We start from the raw sequence: 26,773 nt of genomic DNA, 5'->3' as shown, positions 1-26,773 counted from the left end.
CCTCTTCTAGTGACCTTGTGTGCACAAAATAAACCTCCGTAAATCATTGAAAAAATGCCCCAAGAACAAGAAAAAACACAAACAAACACAAACAATTCGAGTTTAGCTGCTTGTCTACCCAGCAGAGACCGAGAAAGAGGTCTCAATTGAAAACAAAGTAACCAGTTAATCAGTTCATGAACAAAACATACAAAGGGTTAAAACAACAGCTGATCAGTTGGCATTTGCTGCCCTCTGGCGGACACATATATGCGCGCATCATGGGCATTGTGCGCCTGCGTGTCTTAAGTCCACAAATCAATAATATATAAATTAAGAATCACTGATAAAAAATAAACTAAAATGTTTTAAGCGTGTCTCTATCGCTAAACGACTCCAAAGATTCAGTTTTTTAACATTTCCAAAGAAAAATTGTGTCGACAGTTTGTATTTTAAATCAGAAGTATTTGCGTTATCACACTAACCAATCACGTTCATCCAAGGGCGTTAACCTAAGTCCCGATTGGCTAAAACGAGAGTCAGTCAACTATCTCAACCTGTAACATTTTATTGCTATTTTGTTCGCTGATGGAACTAAAACGTTTTGTGTTTTTTTCCTCAAACATTTCTAATCAAAAGAAATTCCCTCGGCACGGCGTGTGTCGTAATGAAAAATATTCTGAGAGCGGGCACTTGTGATCCTAACCAATCACGTTCGAGCAAGGGCATTAAACGCGTCGTTAATTGGCTCAAACGTGAGTGTCAATTTGAAGGAAGCCAGGTCTGCATAGCCGGGTTTGGCGTGGTGGACGAAGTCGTTTTAATAATTTGTTGTTGCTTGTTTTCCTTCAAGACTTCAAGAAAGCAACATGCAGTATTTAAGGTGAGAACTTTAACATATTAATGACGATACAGCTGGTAATCATCGTCATCATTTCATGTTTAATAATAAAGCAATATTTTACATGTGAGGCTCTTCGTGTTAAGATGGCACTGGAGAAGTTTCTAAAACTTTTCCAAATCTTAAGTTTTGCCGCGATTGTTAGTTTTTGTTAAAGTAACGCCACAGATGTTTTACCGGTTGACTTACTCGCTGTGAGACAGGGATCAGTTCCGCGGTCCCTGGAACAGCGACGTGAGGCTAGATGGCAAAACCGTGCTCATTACCGGGGCCAGCTCCGGCATCGGCAAGGAGGCGGCGGCCGACCTGGCCACCAGAGGTCAGTGTGACCAAATCAAACGTACCTGAGATTTTTTTCGTGTGAGTTATTCATTCTTTTAACATTAGGTAGGCTTAATGTGCATAAAATAGCATAATATTTTAGTAACTTTTTACACAGTTGTATTTTTAAAAACGTGTATTGTGGTTTGATATTTTCGTGACATGCTTTTTTTGTTTTTGTCCTTTTGTAGTTTGTAGTAGTTTCTTATTTGGATGGATCAAACTTAAAAATATGATGACGTAATTAAGCCACAATATTTTTCATGTTAATTTGATCAATTAGGGGGCGTGCTTGTGTAATCGTCACACTATTTCAATAATTTTGTCACTTTGCATTGGAACAATAGTGGATAAATGGCAATCAAATAGAAATGGAAAAATGTATATTATTTTTTGGTGAAATTCTTAAGATGGTGGAAAGTGTTCTAAAGAAGTTAGTTTTTACGGACCATCACTTTCCAGGTGTTGCTAATCAATCCATGTCAATTGTGTGTGGTTAGGTGCCAGAGTGATCATGGCCTGCAGGGACATGGAGAAAGCTCAGGTGGCCCTCACAGAAGTTAGAGACCGGTCCCTCAATGACGACGTGGTTTGCAAGAAATTAGATATGGCTGACACCAAATCTATCCGAGAGTTTGCAAAGGCCATAAATGAAGGTGAGGTGCCTCCCCTTTAATTTGCTTTATTGCTGTCAAACATTCCTGTCATGATTATTTTATTTTAGGAGAGTCCAAACTGAACATTCTGATCAACAATGCTGGCGTGATGATGTGTCCTTACGGCAAAACAGCCGATGGCTTTGAGATGCACATTGGCGTCAATCACATGGGTAAATGATTTATTTATTTATTTTTTCACATTGCATGTCAATGAAATCTTAAATTTAGGAATTTTAATATGAAATTCAGAAAATTGTGGGTGATTTTGGAATATTGAAAAAAATTTCCAGACCTTTTTTTAACAGAACTAAATGGCTGTTGGTAGTTGGCATCCCGTTAGCACATCGTCAGGCCACTCGACAGCGTGAGATTACGACTATTATGACTCTATTCTTACGGCCTCTTTTATGACGATTGTTTGCGTTGCGTCACACTTGATGGTTCGTATATTACGTTTGATTGCTGATATTATTAGCATGATAGGACGTACGAGTTACTTCAGGTTACTTCAGGACTGTTTGCTTTTTTCCACAAAACAAAGTGTTACTTGAATGCATGGCTGTTTTGGTCATAGTAAACTTGCCCCCCCCCCTACCAGGTCACTTCCTCTTGACGTACCTTCTGCTGGATCTCCTGAAGCGCTCGTCTCCCGCCCGTGTAGTGATAGTGTCCTCCATGGCTCACGCTTGGACCTCCATCAAATTTGACGACATCAACAGCGAGCACTCCTACGACAAGATCAAAGCGTATTCTCAGAGCAAGCTGGCTAATTTGCTTTTCTCGCGCTCTCTCGCCAAACGCTTGGAAGGTCTGCGCACATTTTTTGCTTTAAAGTTTGATGCAATGAAAAATTTCCTGGAATATTTAATGTTGTGTAGCCAATCCAAACAGTTTTTGACCTCCTGGCTGTGTGGTCTTTAGGCACGGGCGTGACGACGTACGCTGTGCATCCGGGTGTGGTCAACACGGAATTGTGGCGCCACCTGAACCGGCCTCAACGCTTTGTGATAACTGTGATTAGACCCTTGATTAAGACGCCGGCGCAGGGTGCCCGCACCACCATCTACTGCGCCGTGGAGCCCACGCTGGAAGAGGACAGTGGTGGATTCTACATGTAAGTTGGCGCATAGTCTCCAAAAGTTCGGGCGTTGCTCGCTCACCCCCCCCCCCCCCTCCTTATTTCCGCAGGGACTGCGCCCCCGCCGAAGGCTCGCCAGAAGGCAAAGACGAAGAGGTGGCGGAGAAGATGTGGGAGCTTAGTTGTCGGATGCTCAACATCACGTGGGACTGACTTGCCAGGATTGCGACATTTCCTGTTTTGCCGGCTTGGATTGTTTAATCTTCATATCTCGTTGTGTGGAGCTCTGATTTTGTTATCGATATTGTATTGAATGTTCATTTCTACCTGATGTACTCAATAAATGTTATCTTTAACCTTCACTACTTGTTGGCTTTTACTAACTTTTCAGCGACACGGTTTTTGCTAATTTGATGAATTTCACCTAGTGATGTTTCACGTCAAGTTAACACGTTTCCCATTTTAACGTTGTCATAAGCCACCATGCTAAAACATGTTGGTACATTGCTCAGGTTGCTTTGTACATAGTTTTAGTACCAAGTTTATTTTTTTTGTCCAATGGACAAATCCAGAATTTTCTGGATTCTGCAGATAAGTGTGGGTGTGGTTACCCATCAAACTAAAAAGTTAAAATTTTTGGTTACCGTATTTTATTTTCAAGCTGATATATTTTCCCTTTGACTTTGGAAATGTTTCATTTGTGCTGACTCGGCACCTTTTGTCTTATCTGCTGTCATCCCCTCCAACAGTGCATCAAAGTTCACAACACGAGCATCTATAAAGGCAATATAAAGATTGAAGATTAATAAATGTACGCCTGCATTGTTTAACAGTGCTTCCACATGCCTTCTAAAAAAAATAATTGCTGCTGAACACACAAAAGTGTTCGAGGACCATGTCAAAATGAAAGCTGTCCTATTTAATGTTTTGCACAATGCTGGACAGAAAATATTTCCATAAATTTAGTGTGTATTGAAGACTATTTTTTTAAAAGGTCAGGAAGGGGAAGTAAATAAATACATAATTTTCATACTGTAGAAGGAAGTGGGCAAATTGCTCTGTCATGAGCTCATTTCATTCCATCAGCTAATTATGACCTCATTTTGTTCCATCTGCCAATCATGAGCTCATTTCATTCCATCTTCAAGTCCGGTTTGGGCACATTTTGGACTTAAAAATAAATAAATAATAAAATCATCCAAATGATGCTGCCTCTGTGCTATATACATGACATCATTTGTCTCAGTACGAAGGCACAGGACACCAAACCGAGAAGTAAGCTCCATCCACATGCTGCATTTTTTAAATCTAACTTTACCCTAACTTGAATTTGAAACTGAATTAGCGATTGTTTTGTGTTGCGATTGTTTTGTGTTGCTCTGCTGAACTGAATGTGATGTTATTTTATTTTTTTTGTTTCCTTGTGGTGTGGGAAAATATAATTCGGAAGTGAGCAGAGTTCGTCGCACTTTCTGTTCACTGCTATTTGCTTCAAACTTGAGTTAAATTAGCGTAAAACGTTTTTCACTTCACAAAATAAAACTGACAATCGATGTGTAAAGTTTGAATTTTGAAAAACAATATTCAAATTAAAAATAACTGTATGAAACGTTTTCTTAGGTTGAATATAATTTTGATGCACTTTGATAATTTGAATTACATTTTAATTTTAGATTCATTGATTAATTTTCACTTCCATTGATATTTTGAAATTTGATGTTTTATTATATTCTGTTTTATACTTCTTTTATTTTTCATTTTCAAATCTTCACTTTTTTTTGTGGGGGGGATGAACCGGGTGGGGCGTAGAATGATGATTGACAGCTGAACAAAAACATTTAGGAACCTCCCCCAGTGCCTTTTGGGGAGATAGAGGAGCAGGAACTAAATCAAATGTTACCCAACACTTATATAGGCCAGATTTGCAGCTTGACAGTTGATGTCTGGGACAAACTTATATTTCAAAACCCATTACGACTGATTATGTCCTGTTTTGCAGTTCAAAAGCAACATTCCAAGTGCTAAACGCTTAAAAACATATTTGAAACTGAAAATCAAATAATCTAAAAATGTAAAATGTGCAACTGAAAAAAAAAAAAAAAAAAAGACATGAATATGGTAAAAGGTAATTTGGATTTAATGAAACAAATTACAGACTCACAGTCAGTTTCATTATTTCCATATTCTTACTTTTCGGGGAAATTTTTGTCTGGTGTTCAAAAAGATTTTTCTCTTGTAAAACTAGCGCGTGTTGATGCTTTATGAGCCTCCATTTTTTATTGTCTTACTGTAATTTGGTTTTATCTGTATATGATTACAAAACTCTCTTTTAGAGGCGATATAATTTTTTTGGGGCTGTTTTATTTTGAAAGGCTATCAGTTTGAGCCACGCCCGCCTTAAAAAAATGGTTTGGTAGGTAGATAGAGGTGGATTAAGTTGGCTGGATCCCAAATGAAGGCCCATATAACGTAACCATTGAAATGGAAAAAAAAAAAAAAAAGTTGGCGATATTCAAAGAGATTAACTACGGTGATCTTAGATAAGCTTCAATAACAGCAGCCCATTGTTGTATAACATATTGATTTACTCATTAAACCGCTCCTAATCAGTTGTGAGACTTCATAAAGGTGTGCTTCATGGTCACCATGGCCACGTCCATACAATCCACCATGAATGTTTGATGATGGGCCGCCTATAAAGAGGCTGGCTCACTTCTGCTGAGGTTTAGTTTGGATGATTGAGGATGGCGGAAGGGGACTAGTTGCAAAAAAGAGGAATTACGGACTCGATTTTGTTTGTGCTCATCAGTTCTCCCCGGCGAGGATGGAGCGGGTTGAGGACGCCATCGCCGTGGTGGGCATCGGCTGCAACTTCCCAGGCGGTAATGTATTTCATTTAATTTTCGATTGTTTGATTTCTTGAAATTTCCCATTTACAATTTTAAATAAATTTTTAAAATAAATGTTATGGAATAAAAATGAAGACGTGACTAAATTACAGCAAGGATTTACAATACTATTAATCTCGTGATAAAAAGTTATATTATGAGAACTTGTCAATCTAAGATAGGAGTGTGGGGTTTTTTTTGCACACAGGAGAGGGTCTGGAAAATTTCTGGAATGTTCTGGTGAGTGGGCGGAATTGTTTAGTGCAGATTCCCAAAGAGCGGTTCGACCTAACCACCTGGTATGACCCCGACAACAAGGCGGGGAAGTCCCACACAGCCAACGCCGCCCTCATCGACGGGTAGAACATCTCAATGCTACTCTACGGCATTAACGGCAAAAACAACTTGGTGGCTCATTCAACTATTGATTGGGTTTGGATCATGATGTTTGTAGGTTCAACCATTTTGACCACAAGTTCTTTGGCATCAGCGACAGTGAGGTAGAACAAATGGACCCTCAGCAGAAACAGCTGCTTCAGTGTGTCTACAGAGCTTTGGAGAACGCTGGCCTTCCCATGGAAAAAGCCAGCGGGACCAGAACTGGAGTGTATTTTGGTAAAAAAATCACTTTCCTCTTTTTCCGAGTATCATGAGCCTAGAAGATGAATGCTTTTTTCCTGGCAGGACTTATGAACAGAGACTACGAAACCACTGCGGCGCATGCCCATCCTAGCGTCATCAACCACTGGACCGGAGCAGGTTTAGCCATGAGCATCGCCGCCAACCGAGTATCATACATCTTCGACTTCACCGGGCCATCCTTGGCCATCGACTGCGCCTGCTCGTCCTCCCTGGTGGCGCTCCATCTGGCGTGCCAGGCCATCAAACAAGGTGCTTTAATGCGGCCTCCATTTTGTCTGAGGTGATCTCGAGAAAAAAAAGTCCTAAAAGGTCCTATGCCGTCTTATCAGGGGACTGCGACATGGCAGTGTGCGGCGGCGTCAACTGCATCTTTGAGCCTAGAGTGTTTGTGGCCCTTAGCAAAGCCAATATGATTTCCCCGGACGGAGCCAGCAAGCCTTTCTCGAACAAAGGCAACGGTTACGGCAGAGGGGAAGGATGTGGTGTGGTTCTCCTTAAACCATTGACAAAGGTGACTCTATTTTCCATTTAAATGGATAACTTGCTGACTTAATGCCACCCTCTGGTATTTTCTTTTCTCTACCCATCATAAAGTTATTGTGGTCCTGGCACCAGCACTTTTGATTTCATTATATTCTCTCTGTTCCTTGACAGGCCTTACAAGACCAGGATAACATCTGGGGCATCATTAGCAAGACCGCCGTCAACCAAGACGGACACTCCGTGTCACCGATCACCAAGCCCTCCATGATTCAGCAGGAGGAGCTTCTGCGGATGATCTACTCCAAGCACGATCTCAACGATGTCCATTACATTGAGGCTCACGGCACCGGAACGCCAGTCGGAGACCCGACGGAGGCAACTAGCCTCGCGAACGTCATCGCCAAAGTTCGAGCTCCCGGTGCAGAAACTCTGCGGATTGGGTCAGTCAAGAGCAATATTGGACACACGGAATCCGCCGCTGGAGTGGCCGGACTTATCAAGGTGCTCCTTATGATGAAGCATGAGTCCATTGTTCCATCAGTTTTCTTCTCTGAGGAGACAGCCTGTGTAGACTTCAAGGCCCTGAACATGAAAGTTCCTAAAGAGGTGGAAAGGTGGGAAGCGAAGGGTGGACGGGTTGCGGGAATCAACAATTTTGGCTTTGGGGGTACAAACGCTCACGCTATTGTCACCCAGCATAAGCAGTCGCATAGAATGAACAAGAATGATGGTAGAAAGATGAAATATTTTGTCATGTCAGCAAATTCACCAAAGTCTCTCACCCTCATGCAAGAAGACACCATTTCACGTCTGGAGGACAACATTGACCTAAATCATCTTTTATACACGGCGGCATGCAGGAGGAGCCACCTCAAACACAAATACAGATGGGCCTCCGTGGTTTCATCCATAACTGACCTCAAAGAGAAGCTCCAGGCTGCCGTAAAGAAAAATCCATCAAGCCTCTCACTCCAAGATCCAAAGTTAGTGTTTGTCTTCTGCGGTAATGGCCTCACTTACCACGGCATGGGCAAGCAGCTTCTTCGACACGAGCCAGTCTTCAGAGACAAAATCGAGCAGATTTCCCGAGTCTACCAGCAGATGAGCAGGCTCAACATCCTGGAAACGCTTGAAAGCGAGAGCGAGCGTGGTGACTACAATGCTCCGGATGTGGCCCAGCCTCTCCTCTTTGCTTTGCAAGTGGGCATCGCCACTATGCTCGGGCACTGGGGTGTCAAAGCTAATGCCATGCTGGGACACTCGGTCGGTGAGGTGGCAGCGGCTCACTGCTCTGGCCTCCTGTCCCTTGAAGATGCCCTCAAAGTCATCCACTTCCGCAGCGTTCTCCAAGGTGAAGTGGCTGGGGGGAAGATGCTGGTGATCAGCAACATGGCCGTCTCTGAGGTCACAGCTCTTCTCCCTCAATACTCAGGGAGAGTTTGTCTTGCTGCTTATAACAGCCCGCAGTCCTGCACCCTTTCAGGAGACGCAGATGCAATCCAGAGCCTTCAGGCAAAGCTGAGCAGCACAGCCAACAGTGAGAACCTCTTCATCCGCATCCTGGAGGTCCCCGCAGCTTACCACAGCCACATGATGGATCCAATATTGCCAAAAATCAGGGAGGCGATTGGCTCCTTGGTGGGGAACGAGCTTGACGTGCAATTATTCTCAACTGTGACTGGTGAGGAGGCACAGAGCGGGGATTTTTGCTCAGGTGATTACTGGGCAAGAAATGTGCGTGAGCCTGTCGCTTTCGAGCAAGCAGTCAGATCGGCCGGTCAGGGAAAGAAAAGCACAGTCTTTTTGGAAATAGGTCCACGGCGAGCCCTCCAGAGGAACATTATGGAAACTCTCGGCAATGACACAGCTGTGGTAGCCTCACTGCAGCCAGACAAAGACCACGAGACGCTCTTGTCTGTCGTTTCAAAGCTCTTTGAGCTCGGCGTATACGTAGACTGGAACACCTTTTACGCAGGCTATGAGGCACCGCCGCTGCCTTTCCCGAGATACCAGTTTGATTCTTCAGACAGGGATGTCATCATCAAAGCGGCTCAGAAGAACACAACAAATAATCACCCCGTGCTCTGCGCCACAGGCAATGAGACCAACACTTACGTCTGCGATTTGATGTCCGACTCAACCTTCTTCCTGAAAGAGCACAGGCACAACAAAGTGCCCCTCCTCCCTGGGGCCTTCTATGCCGAGTTGGGTTTAGCCGCATTCATGGCCTGCGCCAAACCAAAAGTCCCTCTCAACTCACTGCAGCTCAGTGTCAATTTTCACAACCCATTTGTCTTAACTCCAAGCCCGCAAGAGATGAAGATACAGGTGGAGCATAAAGACAACGAAGCTAGTTTCTCAGTGTTCTCCTCGTCAGCCACATACGCATCAGGCACGGTTGTCCAAAAGAAAGAAGGACCAGTCGAAGAGCGGTGCATTGACCTGAGCAGCATCTACAAAAGATGCACATCTGTAGTGACCTATCAAGAATTTTATAGTTACCTTGCTCAAGGAGGCTTCCGGTATGGAGACGTCTTCACCAATAAGGCCAATGTACACTATGGGGAAGATCTGAAAGAGGCTTTTGCCAAGATCACAGTTCCACAGGCACTACGGTCTCAGTTGCATGACTTCTATGTTCATCCAGTTGTGCTGGACTTCCTCATGCAGCTCCTCCCAGTCACGGTAGAGCACATTTTTGCTGGTAGACCGGGATTTCCAGCCCAGATTGGAGGTTTAACAGTGTTAGAACCTTTGCAAGATGAGATGATCGTGTACTTGAGGGCAATCAATGTTGGTACAAACCATTTTGAGGTATGCGGATGCTTTGCTGATCCACATGGTAGGACCTTGGTTGAGGTTAAGCATGTGTTGATCAAGTACCTTGGCAGTCAGTCTCATGTGGTTGAGGAATACTTCTACCATAATGAGTTTAGCGTGATCCCCGAGGGGATCACAAATGATCCACCTCCGAAGGCCTTAGTCTTCTCTGACAACATGGGGATCGCAAAAGCCCTACAACCCCACTTGGACTCGCGCTCTCACTATATCCCATTCACACATGCAAAAGATATCTTGAACCATGGATTTCCATATCTTTTAGAAAATCTCAACATAAACTTGAAGGACAACTTTGATGAGGTCTTGTTTTTGTGGGGCAAAGAAAACCTAAACTCCTTCACGCCTGATGATGTCCTGGAGAATCTGGCAGGCTGCTGTGAAATATTCCGCCAGGTAGTTCTGGAGCTCAAGGAAATCTACTTCGCTAACCCCATCCGGGCAGTAACCTACTGCTCATCCGAGTTTACAGTTGATCACATCAATCCCGGCTTTGCCATTGTCGGCATGACACGATCCCTTGCTGCAGAAATGGCTGAGATGTCATTCCAGTTGATTGACATCAGCTCCAAATCTGCGAAAGACGTTGCGGCTCTGTCTGAGATCCTACGAGGTTACCCTTGCAGCAAGTACCCAGAATTGGTGATTAGAGATGGGGAGATTCTAAAACCTTCCATCACACGTACCCCTCCTGAACTGCCTGACAATTCTGAACACACTTTTACTTCCAACACATCTGAAACTTGCATCCTTCAGACTGCGGATGCTTTTAGAATGTGTCGCTTGAGCGCTGTACATGTCCATGCTGATGTGGAGCAAATGAGTGCTACCTCAGTTGAGATTCAACCCACTCAGGTTTGTGTGCATTCATCAGAGTACTTCCCTGTGAGTGCCTCACATGTCAAGTTTGGCCAGACGCTGTACTGGAACAAACACTCTTCACAGAACCACAAGCTACTCATGCTTGACTTTAGTGGAATTGTTACCAAGGTTGGAAAGGATGTCAGGAAATTAAAAGTGGGAGATTCTGTGGCTTCCTGTTACCCCGTGGTAGCAGCCAGTAGGATCAGAGTTCCACAGGATGTGTGTTACACAACCAAACAACTCCCCTTCCTTCAAACAACACCTTGTCTCTCCTTCTTTGTGCTGGCCAGGGAAATCCTATGTCGGGTCTTGCCAAAAGCCAAGCATCACCTGGCCATCATATCTCCTATTCCGGATTCCGTTCTGGTAAAAGTTTTGACGATTGCCTCTGAAAAGTCTGGGTACAACGTGAGCATTGGAAAACAAGGCATCTTCAAAGAAGCCAATCAAATTGATGCATTCATTGTCCTGCCTCCATACAGCAAAAGTCTGATTGCAGAAGTCTGCAACTTTCCTGGTGTCAAGAATGTTGTCCTTGTTCGAGGATCCCAGACACAAGACTTGCTTGACCAGGATGACCTCCAGAGTATAAAAGAAAGCGTACACGTGCAAAGAGTTGACCTTGCGGCTATTTTGCAAAAAGGATCCCTGGGTGCTCGAAGGCTACGTGTTTATCACTGGCTTAAGTCCTTTAACTTGAACAAGAAGTTTTCCCTTGAAAGCGTCACCTTTCAGACTACCACATCTGAGAAGATCCAGAACCTTCCCTCAGAGATGTCCGAGTCGTACTTCCATGCAAAAAAGCTGGCTGTTGTGGCACTGGAAAAATGTCAGACCGGCGTGACTTCAAACATTCCACTTCTGTGCTCAAAAAAGAAGCTTTTCCGAAAAAGATCAGTGTACATTATAGCGGGTGGTCTGACTGGGTTGGGCTTTGAAACCGTCAAGTTCATTTCACAAAAGGGTGGCGAGGTTGTCATCACCCTCTCCAGGAGCAAGCCCTCACCCGAAGTGCAGCGAGAGATCCAAAACATAGAGAAGCAGTGTGGGAACAACATTGTCTGCATGCAATGCGACATTTCCGTGTCTGAGCAAGTGCACCAGGTTATCAGCGACATCCAGTTTAAATTCAAAGATTATCCAATCAGAGGTGTGTTTCACAGTGCGGTCGTCTTGCACGACGCTCTCATCGAGTCCCTTGACATGTCCATATATGAGGAAGTTCTCAAGCCAAAAGTCAATGGTGTGCTCAACTTGCACAAAGCAACACTCAAGTGCCAGCTGGATTACTTTGTTTGTTACTCCTCCATATCATCTTTTTTGGGAAACGCCTCACAAACAAACTACGCGGCCGCAAACTCATTTTTGGACTTATTCTGTCAGTACAGGCGCAAGCTCGGCCTGGTGGCGGAGTCCATCAACTGGGGAGCTCTGAATCTGGGACTCCTCTTAAACAAAGAGTTGATTCACCGCTTCCTGGAGACCAAAGGGATGATGGTACTGATGGTGGCTGAGATCCATAAAAGCCTGGAACAATGCTTGCTGATCAACCGACCCCAACAGGCTATTTGCCGTTTCCACTTTCGGAACATCCGCTTCAACATCCTCTCACAGAATGCCGCTCTGACCATGCGGCTGTCGGCGATGGTGGAGCAAGCCCTCCAAAAATCTAGAGAGTTGAATTCTCAAAGCAAAAACACAGAGGAGGTGTCGCCCAGAGATTATGTCATCTCACTGCTTTGCAAAACCGTTGGCGTGGACGTGAGCCAACTGGCGGACGACACGCTGCTCGCATCTCTCGGCACAGACTCCTTGCAGGCCATGACATTGCAAAACCTCATCTACCAAGACCGAGGTGTGAAGGTGCCACTGGTTAAACTTTTGGATCCCAATGCCACGCTATCCACTTTGGTAGCCATTTTGAATGAAGCGCATGAGGGTGGAACTGATGTCTCAAATGCTCTTTCAAGCGATGATGCCGGTACTGTTTCAGTCCGATTTTAAGATCCCTACAGATTTGCTAAAAGCTGCGAGTATAATTCGATCTGTGACCACGGCCAGTTGATTGGAGAGATTCAATCAACTTTCTCTAGTGAAATGGAAATGCCATGAATATGCCAGAGACCAAAACTCACCTTAGGACCAGTGGTTTGAACAAATATATTTGGCAAAATACCTACACAACAATGGAAGCTCAAAACAGATACCTGAAGTTTCACTGCGAGGAGTATGCAGGTGTCATCTGGCGGAGTTTCTGAAGGTCACGCAGATGTCCACTTTTTTTTTTTGCTTTCAACACAAAATACAAAAAAAGCATTTGTAAGACAGGGTACTCATAAATTATGGTACTATGGTTTCTTAGCATTATTTTCATGATTGTCTTCTGACTGGCGTTTTTTGGTAAACATTTTATGGAGAAGACATTTGAAAAGATGTTATGATTGTTTTGTGTTTATGTTTATTTCATTGTCTCAAGGATATGTGAAGATAAGACAGAGGTCCTTGCGTTTGTTTTTAAAGCTGTTCATCAATCCGGTATTCCGAAGGTGATCTTTCTTATCGCTTTATGAGGATTATTAAACTAAGTATATGTAACAGAGTCAAACTTTATTAAATTATGACGGGAGTGAGCAAGCGGCACACGGTGCGGCACATGCAACCTGCCTGATTTTTGTGGTCTTTCAATTGGCGTTTTGTCAATTGAAATCTTTTCCATGTTGAAAATGATGGGTAAAGCCTGGTTTGCTGTCCATTCAGGTCTGAGTGTGATATTTACCATCATTTCTGTCATACTGTATTGTAAAAGTCACTTTTGCTGTCTTTTATTTCTTATGTTGTTATTTTTCGCCCATTTAGCGCAGGTTCGCGGTAACGTGTGGTTGACATTAATGGTTATTTAGGGAAGTGTTTTTTAAGCCTTCATGATTAGAAAAACAAGAATTTGGTGTAAAAAAATTTGTAATTGATGTGTATGTATATATATTTTATTATTGCACCAAATGATATATACACTAGCCGTACACCAATGTGTTCTTTGGTTCTTGTAGTAATTGTTGGTAAAAGTGGGCGACTTGATTGTTAAAACAAGATACGATCACATTGTCATATTATTGGATTTATTTTTCTCTGAAATATATTTTGTTGGTACAGTCAGTCAGAGTTGCGAGGCGAGGAATACAAAATGATCACTGTCCAATATCGAAAACAATTTTCAACATCATTCCTGTATTGTGTGTGTTGTCATGTCATCCACATCAATCACATGATATTATTATTTCTCACAAAACTTTCCAAAGTTGCTACTGTCGTGTTTGGGTCCAATAACCTGACCAGTGGTATATTTACACTCGTCTCTTGAAAGATTTTATTCTGAAGTGTCATGGCCAACATCGAGTCGACGCCCAGCACACCCAATGTGGCGTTGTCATCCAACTCGTCCTCACCAAGGTTGCTAACGTCGCAAATGATAGTTTTCACACTTTTACGTGAGAGAGACGATTGGTGAACTGGTGGCTCAATGCTCCCGTTGTCTTTCAGTTCTGCGTCCACTAAAGTTGATAGTCGTTTCCCGAGTGAGGCGTTTTTCAAGTTGAACTTGCATACAAGCTGCTGAGGTCTGTTGGTGAGAAGGACTTTGGCGAGAGCTTCATGAATCTCTCCGACGTCCATGACCAGCATCCCTTTGCTCTCTAGGTGCATTTGGACGTGCTTTTTTTCTAACAGAAGGCCAAGGTTTAGAGGACCCCAGTTGATGGACTGTCCGGCAAGACCGAGGTTCCTCCGGTAAAGACAAAAGGTGTCGAGGAAAGAATTGGCTGCTGCGTAGTTGGACTGTGATTGGTTACCAAGAAGCGACGAGATGGAGGAGTAGCAGACAAAGAAGTCAAGCTTCTTGTGAAGGGTGGCATTGTGGAGATTCAGGGCACCGCTCACTTTGGGTTGCAGAACCTTCTGCAGAAGAGACGCATTGAGATTTTCTATGGGCGCATCGTGGAGCACGGCAGCGCTGTGAAAAACCCCTTTGATGGGACTCAATCTCTGCTCAATCTTTGAGATGGCTTCCACTACTTGTTGTAACATTGAAACATCACACTGGAAGGTCATGATGGTGATGTTGTACCTCTTCTGGATGAGATCCAGTTCGGACTGCGTTTCGTGCGTTGGCATGCGTCTGGACAGTGTTACGATACAGCCACCGCCATTGCTGGCAATGAACTTAACGGTTTCAAAACCCAAACCGGTGAGGCCTCCCGTTACGATATAAGTAGAGTGTTTTTGAAAGAGTTGTCTGGGTTTGCTCAGAAGTGGAATGTCTGACACTTGGCAGTTAGGCGCCGTCAAATCTAAAACCACTTGGCGCAGTGTCTTGGCGGCAAAGTACGACTCGTCAACCTGAGCTTCTGCTGCACTTGAGATTTGAAATGTCTCCCTTTTGACAGGCAGAGATGGTCGATCAAAGCCGAGCATCGCGAGCCACCTGAAGATAGCACCTCCTTGTGCTTTGAGATAAACTCTTTGAAGGACACGAGGGACATGGAGAACATGTACACGAAGGAAGTCACTCTTGAACGCAAAACTGTTTGTCCAGCATGAGGATCCGCAAACAAAAACGACATGTCGCTCACGGCCGTCGTTTTCTCTTAATTCTTGCCAAGAGTTGTCATACGGGGGCAGGAAGACAAAAGCTTGGCACGGATCAGGACTTGTACCTTGCTTTGGTAAATGGAGCAAACAGGACACATTCCAGCCTGATCGGTTTGCCGTCAACGCTAGAACTTTCATGAACGCAGAGGCTAAGTCTGGCGTGACGATGGCCATCTTTTTCTCCTCTTCCCGTGTCGCGGTGGGAAGTGTCCGCTGCAGGAGCTCCCACGCCAGGATGAAGAAGGACATGCTTGGACATTCTTCCAGGAATGGAAGTTTCTTGATGTCGTAACACACAGAATCAGGAATGACGACCCTGGTTGCTGTTGCAGATGGGTAACTTGCGGCAATGCGGTCGCCAACTCTTAGGCTGCGAACGTCTTTCCCGACGGCTGTCACGATGCCGCTAAAGTCGAGAGCCAACAGTGTGTGGTTGTGTGTCGTCCGATTGTTCCAATACAATGTCTTTCCAAAATGCAAGTGTGAAAATGTCACAGGGAAGTAATCCGCCGAATGGACACACACATTTAGTAGTTGAACCTCGACTGATTTATCCGGAACTCTGCCGTCATTTGCGTCGATGGGGCTAGCAGTCAAACTTTCCAGTCTGTAAGGATGACCGGTCTGTAGGACAAAATCTTTCACTGATGATACGTTACCCTTAAATAAAACTCTCTCCTCCATGAACGTACGTGTTATCTTTGTGGTCGACACCTGTCCTTGACCAACAATGACTTCGGATTGTTTGCAAGAGTTAATGACACCAACTAAAGATTCAATGTCTGTTCTGGTTAGCGACATCAGGTCAATGAGTTGAAAAGTGACACCCGGTACCTCTGCCGCACAAGATCTCATCATACCAGACAGCACAAAACCAGAACTCACACAGTCTACAATCCTCTCTGTGGACCTGTAGGTTATAACACGGACAGTGCAAGATTGTTGGCTCTCCTTCAAAGTTAAAACGATTTGTCGGAATGACTCACAGCAGGCCACTAGGCGGTCCAGCGTTCTACCAGATGGTAAGTGGCTGAGATCTTCTACGGCCCAAATGAAGAGAAAATCTCTCAAGTTGTTGCCGAGAACAATGTCTTGGAGCTGGCCAGGGGTCCAGTGATTTCTTTCCTCCACGGAAGATGACTCCGGATGCAAGTATGGCTTGAGTGCTTTAGCTATGCCGAGCTTGTCTGCAAAAACGATCGCCTTTATCTTCTCATCACAATTTACTTTGTTTGTGATGGGAATGATTTCATTGTGGTAAAACACAGAATCCGGAGCAGGCAAACAACTACCCAAAAATGTGATCTGTACCTCCTGAAGTTCCACCAGTACTTTCCCATCTTTGGTAGTGAAGCAACCACATAATTTCAGGAAGTCTGGCTTCTCTTCCGTTGCACGCATGTAAATAAACATCTCCTCTTGTGGTGGTCCTGAAATGACAATCTTGCCAATAGCCGAGGGGAATCCTTGTTTGACTGAGAGACGCCTCATGGCTGCGACGGCAGTCATTTGCAAGAAATAGTCTAACAGCACAGGATGCATGAAGTAGTCGTGAAGATGATTCAAGAGTTCTTTTGGAACGTGGATTGCTGTCACAGCCTCTTTAAACTCATCACCAAAATGAACATCGTTCATCTGTTTGAAAACAAATCCATAATCAAATCCTGCTCTAGAAAGAATGGCATAAAACTCTACGGCCGTTATGATCAAAGTGCACCTTTTAAAGATTCCCTCCAGACAAATACTTGGTTCTTCCAACAAAGCCGGTCCATCTGCGCATCTGAAGGTACCAGAGCTGTGAGTGGCAGCAGAGGAGCTTATTGTAAAGACACCATCAGTCTCTTCGAACCTCACGTTCAACCGGTGATTGTTGGTGCTTAGCAGATTGTGGAACGTCACACTGAGCTCGATAAAGGAGATGGGCCTCTTCGGCTTCAAATAGGCCACCACAGAAGCGAATGCCAGCTCCACGTAGAAGGCGCCAGGGATGATGGCAATGCCGTTATGTTTGTGCTCCCAGAGATATGGCACGGTCTCCGTCGTGAGATTGCATACGTACTCTTTGTTATTCTTCTTTACTTGGGACAACAGCGGATGTGGTGAAGAAGAAGACAAATCGTTTCCTTGTCTGACATCCTCAAAGTAGACCTCTTTCCGTGTATTGTCAAACTGATAGACTGGGAACGCTGTGGGTGGTGCTTTATAACCTTGGTGGAGGTCCTGCCAGTGCACGTTGACACCCAGTTCGAATAGTTTCCCTACTGTAGACAAGATGGTTTCATATTCTTTATGCGGTCGAACAGAGAGAACAATAATGTCTTTTCCTAGTGTTTCGTGGATGTGCCTTTGAAGAGCCCTGCGAGGTCCAATCTCCACAAAGACCAGGTTTCTTCTTGACGGCTTATCTCTTACGACAGCCCGCAGTGTTTGCTCAAACAAAACTGGTTGCCTGATGTTCTTTCCCCAGTAGCTACCGGTTCCAAAGTCACCGTACGCATACTTGGCTCCTGTCACAGTAGAAAATAGCTTGCATTCTATGTCGTTGACAGCCAAGCAAGCCAGATGACTCTGAATGCTTTCGAGGATAGGATCCATGAGATGACTGTGGTAAGCTGCTGGAACATCTAAAATATGAAGAAATATATTCTCATCAGCGTATATCCTGTTGAGTTTCTCATGGAGGATATTTACTGCACCTTCATCTCCTGATAAAGTGCAAGACCGAGGACTGTTAAAGGCAGCCACGCAGATACTTTGTGAGAAGTCCTCAAGAGCTATCAGCACTTTTTCGACAAGTATGTTGCCCACCACAAGCATCTTTCCATAGATGGCCCTACTTTGAAGCACACTGCGGTGGTACACCACTTTGACAGCATCTTCGAGAGACAACAAACCAGAGCAGTGAGCAGCAGCGACCTCGCCTAAGGAGTGTCCCAGCACTGTGTCAGGTTTGATGCCCCAGTGCTTCAGGAGAGCTGCTATGGCAACCTGAAGAGCAAAAAGCAAAGGCTGGACAACATCTGGCCGGCTCAGGTCAAGCGTGTCCCACTCTTCGGAAAGCCACTGACCGATTCTGATGTGTTGGTTCTTCTTCTGAAAGAGAAGCTCCACCTCCTGCACTTTGTCTTTGAAATAAGGAAGGGTACTAAAGAGCTGCCTGCACATGCCTTTGAAGGCAACACCATTTCCACTGAACACAAACACCACCTCAGTGTTTGATGTCAAGACCACCTTTGCTTTCAAAGAAGATAGCAGCTGATCTTGTAAATCTGAGAAGGATGAGAAGACAAAAGCCCTGCGATATCTGTGCTTTGTGTGGCTCCGCCCACAAGTAGAGGTAAAGGATAATGCCTGGGCGTCAGCTGCTTGGCCGTCGAGAAGCCGTCTATGGATATCAGCGAGGGATCGGATTAAGGACTCCTCAGATGCTGCTGATGTCACAAAAATTCTGGGACCATCTTTTGGGATATGTGCGACATTTGCAGTCTGTTGATACTCTCTTACAATTACATGCGTATTTGTGCCTCCAAATCCAAAGCTGTTAATGCCAGCCACCCGTTGACACGATCCATTCGTTCCCCATCTTTCAGCTTTTGTTGGAATACTAATTCTCATGACTTCAGCATTTATACTGGAACAGTCTTGGGAGTAGAAAAGCGACGGAACGATGGTCTGGTGCTTCAACATGAGGAGCACCTTGATGAGTCCGGCCACCCCGGCCGCAGATTCTGTGTGTCCGATATTTCCCTTCACAGAGCCAATCCATAGAGCATCTACACCACTTTCTCTAGATTTGGCAACCACGTTTGAGATGCTTGTTGCCTCTGCCAGATCTCCAACGGGGGTTCCAGTTCCATGGGCCTCGATGTACTGGACATTGGCGAGGTCACGCTCGGAGTATATTTGTCGCAGCAGCGCCTCTTGTTGATGCAAGGACGGCTTGGTGATTGGTGACACCGAATTTCCATCTTGGTTGACGAATGTTTTGGCAATGATACCCCAGATTTTGTTGCAGTCTTGTAATGCCTGTAAATTACACAATCCTAAAAACTCTTTGATAGATTTTGTCACATCTAGATTAAGAGATAAATGGAGACAACTGGACTCTCCTTGGTAGCAATCGAAACCAACTCCCACAACCTCGGTTGACATCACCAGACACAAATCAAGAAATTCCAAGGATTGGTTTCAAAACTTACATTTTTGAGCGGCTTGAGAAGAACGACACCACAGCCCTCGCCTCTGCCGTAGCCATCTGCTCGGCTGGAGAAGGGCTTGCTGGTGCCTTCGGGGGAAATCATCCTGGCTTTGCTGAGGGCCACAAACACTCGAGGCTCCAAAATGCAGTTGACCCCTCCACACAGTGCCATCTCGCAGTCCCCTGGTCAGAGGAGTACTTAAATGAAGGTCAGCCTCAAAACCAAAAACTAATACTACAGTACAGATGCCTGAAAAAGTATCCTGAAAATATTTACAGTTTACCTTGTTTTATCGCCTGACAAGCTATGTGCAGAGCCACCAGGGAGGAGGAGCATGCACTGTCCACGGCAAACGATGGCCCGGTGAGATTGAAGACAAAGGAGATCCTGTTGGCTGCCAGACTCATGGCCGTCCCCGTGGCGTTGTAGTGACTTATGGAGGTGGGGTTATTACTTCGCAGCATCTCATAGTCTCGGTTCATTAGACCTGCAAAGCAGTCAGCTCTGTTGGTAGTGTACTCTTGTAGTATTTTGCTTCAATATAACATATTAAAAGCTGTGTGTTGTTTTTTTTTTCTTTAATGGAAAGTAAACTAAAATACAAGCAGTACAGTGACTATTTTACATAGCAGCAAATTTCGTCACTTTTGTGACACACTATTTATTTGGGAGTCATAAATACTACTTGATGTGGTCACCGATATAAACTCCAGTTGTGCTTCCACTGATGCGCTCCATGGAGATTCCAGCGTCCTCCAAAGCCCTGAAGGTGCACTGAAGGAGCAGAGTCTGCTGAGGGTCCATGACATCCGCCTCTGCCTCAGGAATGCCAAAAAATTTGGGGTCAAACTCGTTGAGCCTGAAATGGACACCGTCTTACTTCATGAACTGCATGCATAACAAAAACACAGACCACTACAAATTTATATTGAATTTAATGGAAGTTGTAAATATGATGGATTATTTGAAAGGTTGAAAAGGATAAATAAATGCTATTAATATTGCAACTGATAATCTGAATTCTTCTGCTTACCCGTCTATAAAAGCAGCTTTGGCGGTTTGCATCTTTCCAGGTTTGCTGCCATCAAGTTCATACCAAGAATCTTTGTCAAACCTCTCAGCTGGAATATCCACAACACAATTTTTGCCCTCTAACAGAACCCTCCAAAAATTATCCAAGCCTTCACCTAAAAAGCACAGGGACGACAGATGAACATAAACCTCAACTTAAATGTTATTGTAAATACTCCAAATTGTTTTTAAGTATTTTGATATCCAGCAAGAGAGCTTCCACTTCTTATATGTAATTCTCCTCTATGGAAAGATTTATTTGCTCCAAATTGTATGATCCAAGGAATTTAAAAAAACAAAAACATTATAACTTACCAAGTCATTCAAGACATGTTCATTTGAAATTGTTGCTTATAAGGCAAACAAAATGTAATATTTGTGATGCAGTGTACCTCCCGGGAAGTTGCATCCGATCCCGATCACGGCGATGTCGTCGTCAGCATCCATGGTTCTTTTATCCATGTGAAGTTTCAGTCTTCAAGTGAGTAGAACTTCTCTTTTTCCACTTATAAACACTTGAGAGGAGGGGCAACCAAAGAGAACTCACAATGCCCCTATGTCTGAATGTGGAACTAATTGCAGGTTCAATCATGACAGTCAATTACGTGTTGCGGACGATACCTTCGTGAATGAACGAGCATCGTCAGGTGAAGAAATAATGACCTTTATTTGAGCACGAATCCGGGAAGAAATGGAGGGCACGTCAATAAATAAAAGTAGCTCTTTTCAGGAGGTATGATGCTGAAAAAGTACTGTACCCGGCTATACAAAATGGCACCTTCCAGTAGAGGTACCCGAAGCTTCCTTGTTGAATAAACCACTTCTCGTGTGTCTTGTCCTTGAAATGAGGTTACTTTGTCATCCAATCCGACCGATAAAATTAAATCTAAAAAGGACTAGAAAAAGCAGTTGAGAGTTTTAAATAACTCAGTGTTCTGGGTTGATACAGTATGTACCATGCCGCCTCGCTCGCTGTACTGTGCAGGACAAAAAGACACTAGGACTGCACAGTACAGGGAAGTGGAGGGGGGGGGGGTATCTTAGTGGTCCAGCGATTTCCCCTCCAGAACCAGTTGGATCTCTTTGGCGTCCAAAGTCTCGTACCTGAGGAGGGCGTCGGCGAGCTTCTCGTGCTCTTTTTTGTACTTCTTCAGGAGGATCTTGGCCCGCTCGTACGAGTCCTGCAAATGCAATTGTTTTAAGGCGGTTCAGATGAAAGAAATTAATAAAAGAAAAATACGTTTTTCCTCAGAGAACAAGCTTGTTATTTTCCTGCACGTTAAGTGTCAAAACACAGTGAGCTACTTATGTGAAACAACAGACCTTCAACAGTATCCTGATTTCCTGTTCGATGGCGGCTTGCGTCTCAGGACTTCGTTTGGACACGTCCCCGTAGGTCATGACTCCGAGCTATAGGAAACAAACGAGCAGGCGTGTGACATAGTCATCCACTGAATAGGCTCCTTAAGAAAATGCACACTGCCGAATTGACCTTGTCACTCATGCCGAACCTGGTCACCATCAAATTAGCAATTTTGGTTGCCCCGTCAAAGTCGCTGGATGCACCTAAAATGGAGATGCGATTTGAGTGGGCAGCAGGAGGGCGTACACAGCAAGCGCACGGGGATCCCTCACCTGTGGTGATGAACTCATCTCCGAAGATGAGCTCCTCTGCCACTCGTCCACCCATGCTGACGTCCATCTGGGCTAGCAACTGCGCCCTGGTCTCGCTCCAGCGGTCGTTTTCTGGGAGCAGCGACACCTGGAGGACAACCACAAAATCAAAATGAACCAAAATCAAACTGATGCAACTATAGTAGAACATTTTTTGGCATGGGGGCGGCTTGTTCAGCAGTCAAAATATTTTGTGCTTGTGTTGAAAATGCTTTTATTTTGAAGGTCTGACTTCATATTTAATACTCATTGCAAATGGAATCGTATGAAAAGTTGGGCAGAACGAAAACCAAGTTCCCCCGTGTCTATTTTTTTTTTTTTACTGACGTGTCCAAGCGTGGGTCCACGTGGCATGATGGTGGCCTTATTGATGGGCATGGCATCCTTGGTGTAGTAAGCCACGATGGCGTGGCCCGACTCGTGATAGGCCGTGATGGTCTTGTTCTTCTTGTCAATCTCCACGCTCCTCCTCTCAGGGCCTACAATGAACAATTGGGTCCGTTGTTAAGACCCCCACCCATTTCCTCCCTACCTTGCGCTTCACTTCCTCACTCGCTCACCCATGAGGATCTTGTCCTTGGCGAATTCCAGGTCCTTCATGCCGACCATCTCTTTCCCATCCATTGCCGCCTTCAAGGCTGCCTGGTTGACCAGGTTTTCCAGCTCGGCTCCCGTGAAGCCCACCGTGCCTCTGGCGATAATTTCAGGCTCCACCTCTGTAACATGACAAAGAGCACTGTTACTAAAGAGGACAACAGCTACTCATTATGTGTATTTTTTTTAAAGTGACTGTGTTATATAAATGCTATAAATGTAAATTGTAGAGTTAGTTTTCATTTTTTTTTAACAGTACTCACGTTTTTCTTTTATTTCATGAATGACAAAATTTCTTCAACTTTACTTTGAATTATTTTGTTAGTTTGAGCTAATTATCATAACTGCGCTAGTGACAGACTACCTGAGTCCACTTTGATCTTGTTCAGGTACCAGTCGAGGATCTCAGTCCGTCCCTTGACGTCGGGTCGAGGGACTGTCACCTGCATGTCGAACCTGCCTGGTCGCACCAGAGCGCTGATGGCGAGGAGAAGATTATTGATCAAGCAGAGGATGGACATTTGGAAAGGAAAAGTCTAAAACTGCAAGCGTACTTATCCAGGGCCTCTGCAAAGTTGGTAGCACCAATGACGATAACGCCCTCATTTGGTTTAAACCTGTCAAAAAACAATCCAACATGACACACTAGACTTCATTGGAAGATTTTGACAACCCCATGTCCCAGATATGATAAAAACAATTTCTTCCATATAAAATATACTCGGGGTGATGACCACAGAAGGACTGACTGACCCGTCCATTTCGGCCAACAGCTGGTTGATGGTTTGTCTGGAGTACGGATGCATGGGAGACTCGATCCTCTTCCCTCCGACGCTGTCCAGCTCGTCGATGAAGATGACGCAAGGCGCATTGGCTTTGGCCTCCTCTGTCGATACATAGAGAAGCTGTGACCACGAAAAACGTGTGCTTGGTATTTGATTACATTTGGTTAACATATACTTATTTTATACTGTATGTCCCTTTGAACGCAATAATTACAATCGTCATTCAAGCCATTTTTCATGGCTCTGCTTAGTTAAATGAAAGGGGGGGGGGATTTACCAGTAGTACCATCAGCTATCTCTTTGAGATTTGGCCACGCTGGGCTGCATTTAACCAATTGCTTTCCCAGAAACTTACTGAACAGGTTCCTGATGCGACTGGCGCCCACTCCCACAAACATCTCATCAAACTCAGAACCGGAGGCATAGTAGAAAGGCACGTCCGCCTCGCCGGCGACCGCCCGGGCTAACAGTGTCTTCCCGGTGCCTGGCGGCCCGACCAGGAGGATTCCTGCATGAAGGTTGGATTAAAAAAAACCAAAAAACGAAGAGTTTGGGCAGAACCGAATGGGAATCCTGGAATACCTTTGGGCAGCTTCCCACCCAAAACTGTGAACTTGTGCGGGTTCCGGAGGAATTCCACAACATCCTGCAGCTCATTCTTTGCCTCTTCCACTCCCTTAACGTGCTCGAATGTCACATTCTTCATTTGGACGGGGTCGATGGCCGAGTCCAGGCCCGATGTGGTGCGGAACCTCACTATAAGAACACAAAACCTATTTTTGTAGAATTGATATAGAATGTAACTACAAGGGTTAGGGTATGCGTGCATGTGGCTGTCAGATCATTTGAGAAGAGGAAAAGGGACAAACCAGCATCAGAAAAGGAGCCTTTACCCGAGAGAAAGGGGGCTCTGGATAGACCATAAATGCCGAGGAGAAGAAGCACCAACAGGACAAACCTGGTTCTCCTCAATGAATCTGCAAATGAAGTAAAGTTGAAACAAAAATATCAAAAAAAGAGATTTGCTGGGGAGAAGGGAATCAGCATCCTGCCTTGCGTCTTCTGTGTGAAGGCCTGCGATCGCATGAAGCCCTCAGAGAAGCCCAACTTGAAAGACTCTTCTTGGTTCTGTGGAAGGTTCCTGCTTTTTGTCAGTTGGTCCAAAGACTGAGCCTCTACACCCTTTTCCCTTGTCAGAAACCCCTATAAGGAAACGAAAGAGATATTACTCATGACATTTTGGACTTGTCTTTTCATTTGGTGTCCATCAAGGAGATGAAAAAGTCATTTTTGAAAGAACCCAAGCAAAGCGTCACACCACATGTAATGTATAAAATGTGAGGAGCGAGGTGGGCTCCTGACCTTAATGAAAGCCGGTGTATAAGGATCTGACTCAGTCGGAACGTCGTCACCGGACGCCGTCTTCCTGCTCTTTGGTCTGAGAGTCTTGAAATCTCGACTCTGTATCCACACTGAACAAAGCCCCAAACAAAGCACAACAAATGACGTAAAAAAAAAATCTGTGGGTCTGTAACACACTAATGGCGAGGTGTTACTCACAGGGTAAAAACTGAAGCTCATTGCAAACGTCTTGTAGAGGTCTGTGATTTTGCCTGTGGAATACTGGCGAGCCAAAAAGTCCTCTGTGTGCAAACCCTATGAGGAACCAAAACCTTTTTTTATCATAAACTGTATTTTTCTTTTTAAAATGTGGACAGAAAGCAACTAACCGTGCTTGTTGTGAAAGAAGCTGTGTGCCGAAACGTGACTCGTCCTCCATACCGAGGGGACGGCAGGCGGCTCCTCCGAGCCCAGCGTGGGCAGTAACCTGTTCAGTAGCTCGTCCAGATGACTGCCTCGAATGTCTGACACACCCAGATCCCGAAGACTTGCGTATGGCTACAACAAGAGTGGGAAGAAAAATAAAAAAAAATGTATCCTTATGAAGCAAACATCATGATCACTTTACAGTAACCAAGGCATATTCATAATTGTAAACTCACCTCTTTTGCATGTGCTGTGTGTTCTGGGCTGAAGTCTTTGTGCAGGGTCTGCACTGATGCCGTGGCAGTGTTCTTCAGTGAGTGGAGGGCGCCAATGAGCTGGTTTAGAGGCACAATCATCTAGTGGAGGGGTGGGTGACATGACACATTACACTGTCAATAATATAAGGAACTCCATTATGTCATGATGAGAACTCTTCAATGTGACTTCACCTTCAAGTGGGCACCTGTTATTTTAACACAGTTTATAAGTACACATTCAAGTATATAGTTACAAAAGAAAAAACTTTGCTCATGCACAGAAATTGAATCAGCACTTCCTTTGGTACTTGTTTTAATATACGTAGTTAATAGTACTATGGTATAGAGCATTAGTACTTTTGTCATGAGTGGATGTGTTTACATAACAGTTTCCACGTAACTCCTCGTCCACGAATGGCAGTTGTGTAATCTTATATTGGCAACCATTATTTTACTTTACATTAAGGTTCACCATTTATTTCCCCACCTTGACAGGTGCAAAACCCAACCTTGATTACAGAATTTGTGACGTAACCAGGGTCCGACGGTGAAACAATCACACGCGTTAATGCTAATATTAGCCAAATATTAGCAATAAAATAGATACGAAGTACAGCCTTGACAAGTACACACCTCGGTATAGTTAATGAACCGGAAAATATCCCACCAGGCGACCAAAATTATATTACATAAGAAGAATGTTGCTCGATATGAGCTAACTAGCTCGGGCAACAAAAAAACAGCACCTCGCTTACCTGCTGTGGCTGAAACGACGACAGGGAAAACATTTTGGCTGAATAAAACACAAAGGTGGAACGTAAATGTACAAGGAGAAGCCCTCCGTGTGCTTTTAAAGGAACTTGTAGTCCCAAATCGGCGTTTTTCTAGTAACACAACGACTTTCGGCTGGCTTGCTAACAACGCCGACCGACAACTCCTCTGACATCCACTGCTGATGAAAAAAGACTACAAAATGACGTCACTCAAATGCTCTCTGAGAGAGGAAAAACAAAAGACAATTTTTATCCCTCATTTTAATTTGATTTTCATAAATACAACAGCCCGGGGTGACAAACACAAAGGCAAATTAATATTTTACAGAAATACGTGATTAAAACGTGACATTATC

General features: G+C 44.4%; 4 protein-coding genes across 9 annotated transcripts; 2 read left to right on the top strand and 2 right to left on the bottom strand.

Moving 5' to 3' along the window:
* Positions 1 to 702: 702 nt before the first annotated feature.
* Positions 703 to 3,300, top strand: rdh12l (retinol dehydrogenase 12, like). The gene is made up of 7 exons (XM_085939418.1): positions 703 to 862; positions 1,084 to 1,199; positions 1,702 to 1,857; positions 1,926 to 2,030; positions 2,459 to 2,668; positions 2,782 to 2,974; positions 3,049 to 3,300. Exons 1-7 carry the CDS (start codon positions 849 to 851, stop codon positions 3,149 to 3,151), a joined length of 897 nt encoding a protein of 298 aa, XP_085795544.1. The 5' UTR covers positions 703 to 848; the 3' UTR covers positions 3,152 to 3,300.
* Positions 3,301 to 5,692: 2,392 nt separating this feature from the next.
* On the top strand, positions 5,693 to 13,820 carry LOC147041572 (uncharacterized). The gene is made up of 6 exons (XM_085939212.1): positions 5,693 to 5,820; positions 6,035 to 6,185; positions 6,281 to 6,441; positions 6,511 to 6,717; positions 6,798 to 6,979; positions 7,123 to 13,820. Exons 1-6 carry the CDS (start codon positions 5,763 to 5,765, stop codon positions 12,655 to 12,657), a joined length of 6,294 nt encoding a protein of 2,097 aa, XP_085795338.1. The 5' UTR covers positions 5,693 to 5,762; the 3' UTR covers positions 12,658 to 13,820.
* Positions 12,810 to 21,231, bottom strand: pks1 (polyketide synthase 1). 5 transcript variants are annotated; one of them, XM_085939208.1, is made up of 7 exons: positions 21,189 to 21,231; positions 20,960 to 21,082; positions 20,530 to 20,683; positions 20,195 to 20,355; positions 19,780 to 19,983; positions 19,497 to 19,678; positions 13,652 to 19,323 (listed from the first exon to the last, which is right to left on the bottom strand). In XM_085939208.1, exons 2-7 carry the CDS (start codon positions 21,027 to 21,029, stop codon positions 13,912 to 13,914), a joined length of 6,183 nt encoding a protein of 2,060 aa, XP_085795334.1. In that variant the 5' UTR covers positions 21,030 to 21,082; positions 21,189 to 21,231; the 3' UTR covers positions 13,652 to 13,911. The 5 variants fall into 5 exon arrangements, with proteins under 5 accessions (XP_085795337.1, XP_085795334.1, XP_085795333.1 ...); XM_085939209.1 differs by lacking the exon at positions 21,189 to 21,231 and having other exon boundaries at positions 16,042 to 16,207; positions 16,284 to 19,323; positions 20,960 to 21,107; XM_085939211.1 differs by lacking the exons at positions 13,652 to 19,323; positions 21,189 to 21,231 and adding an exon at positions 12,810 to 12,942 and having other exon boundaries at positions 20,960 to 21,107.
* On the bottom strand, positions 21,216 to 26,618 carry LOC147041570 (ATP-dependent zinc metalloprotease YME1L1-like). 2 transcript variants are annotated; one of them, XM_085939214.1, is made up of 18 exons: positions 26,400 to 26,618; positions 25,624 to 25,743; positions 25,351 to 25,519; positions 25,181 to 25,276; positions 24,983 to 25,092; positions 24,673 to 24,823; positions 24,490 to 24,597; positions 24,203 to 24,376; positions 23,976 to 24,128; positions 23,589 to 23,721; positions 23,390 to 23,452; positions 23,200 to 23,312; positions 22,802 to 22,957; positions 22,569 to 22,720; positions 22,203 to 22,329; positions 22,060 to 22,133; positions 21,891 to 21,977; positions 21,216 to 21,748 (listed from the first exon to the last, which is right to left on the bottom strand). In XM_085939214.1, the coding sequence occupies exons 1-18, from the start codon at positions 26,430 to 26,432 to the stop codon at positions 21,608 to 21,610; spliced, it is 2,160 nt and encodes a 719-aa protein (XP_085795340.1). In that variant the 5' UTR covers positions 26,433 to 26,618; the 3' UTR covers positions 21,216 to 21,607. The 2 variants fall into 2 exon arrangements, with proteins under 2 accessions (XP_085795340.1, XP_085795341.1); XM_085939215.1 differs by having other exon boundaries at positions 24,514 to 24,597; positions 26,400 to 26,617.
* Between the last annotated feature and the right edge of the window lie 155 nt (positions 26,619 to 26,773).

This window comes from Syngnathus leptorhynchus, chromosome 19 (assembly GCF_054491065.1).
Source record: "Syngnathus leptorhynchus isolate UIUO chromosome 19, UIUO_Slep, whole genome shotgun sequence".
Classification (NCBI taxonomy): domain Eukaryota; kingdom Metazoa; phylum Chordata; class Actinopteri; order Syngnathiformes; family Syngnathidae; genus Syngnathus; species Syngnathus leptorhynchus.
Note: the sequence above shows the minus strand (reverse complement) of the source record. Positions and strands in the feature narration are given on the sequence as shown.

What these genes read in the sequence shown, in the direction of transcription:
- rdh12l (XM_085939418.1), top strand. An exon ending in GGCCGACCTGGCCACCAGAG is followed by an intron (nt 1,200 to 1,701) that starts GTCAGTGTGACC and finishes GTGTGTGGTTAG; the next exon opens with GTGCCAGAGTGATCATGGCC. An exon ending in CATTGGCGTCAATCACATGG is followed by an intron (nt 2,031 to 2,458) that starts GTAAATGATTTA and finishes CCCCCCTACCAG; the next exon opens with GTCACTTCCTCTTGACGTAC.
- LOC147041572 (XM_085939212.1), top strand. Translation starts at nt 5,763, where the DNA reads ATGGAGCGGGTTGAGGACGCCATCGCCGTGGTGGGCATCGGCTGCAAC. An exon ending in CGGCTGCAACTTCCCAGGCG is followed by an intron (nt 5,821 to 6,034) that starts GTAATGTATTTC and finishes TTTTGCACACAG; the next exon opens with GAGAGGGTCTGGAAAATTTC. An exon ending in TCCTTAAACCATTGACAAAG is followed by an intron (nt 6,980 to 7,122) that starts GTGACTCTATTT and finishes GTTCCTTGACAG; the next exon opens with GCCTTACAAGACCAGGATAA.
- pks1 (XM_085939208.1), bottom strand. Translation starts at nt 21,029, where the DNA reads ATGGATAAAAGAACCATGGATGCTGACGACGACATCGCCGTGATCGGG. An exon ending in CGGATGCAACTTCCCGGGAG is followed by an intron (nt 20,684 to 20,959) that starts GTACACTGCATC and finishes TGTGCTTTTTAG; the next exon opens with GTGAAGGCTTGGATAATTTT. An exon ending in CACAACTGGAGTTTATATCG is followed by an intron (nt 19,984 to 20,194) that starts GTGACCACATCA and finishes ACTGCTTTGCAG; the next exon opens with GTCTAATGAACCGAGACTAT.
- LOC147041570 (XM_085939214.1), bottom strand. Translation starts at nt 26,432, where the DNA reads ATGTTTTCCCTGTCGTCGTTTCAGCCACAGCAG. An exon ending in CTTCTTTCACAACAAGCACG is followed by an intron (nt 25,277 to 25,350) that starts GTTAGTTGCTTT and finishes GGTTCCTCATAG; the next exon opens with GGTTTGCACACAGAGGACTT. An exon ending in CAAGGACAAGATCCTCATGG is followed by an intron (nt 22,721 to 22,801) that starts GTGAGCGAGTGA and finishes TGTTCATTGTAG; the next exon opens with GCCCTGAGAGGAGGAGCGTG.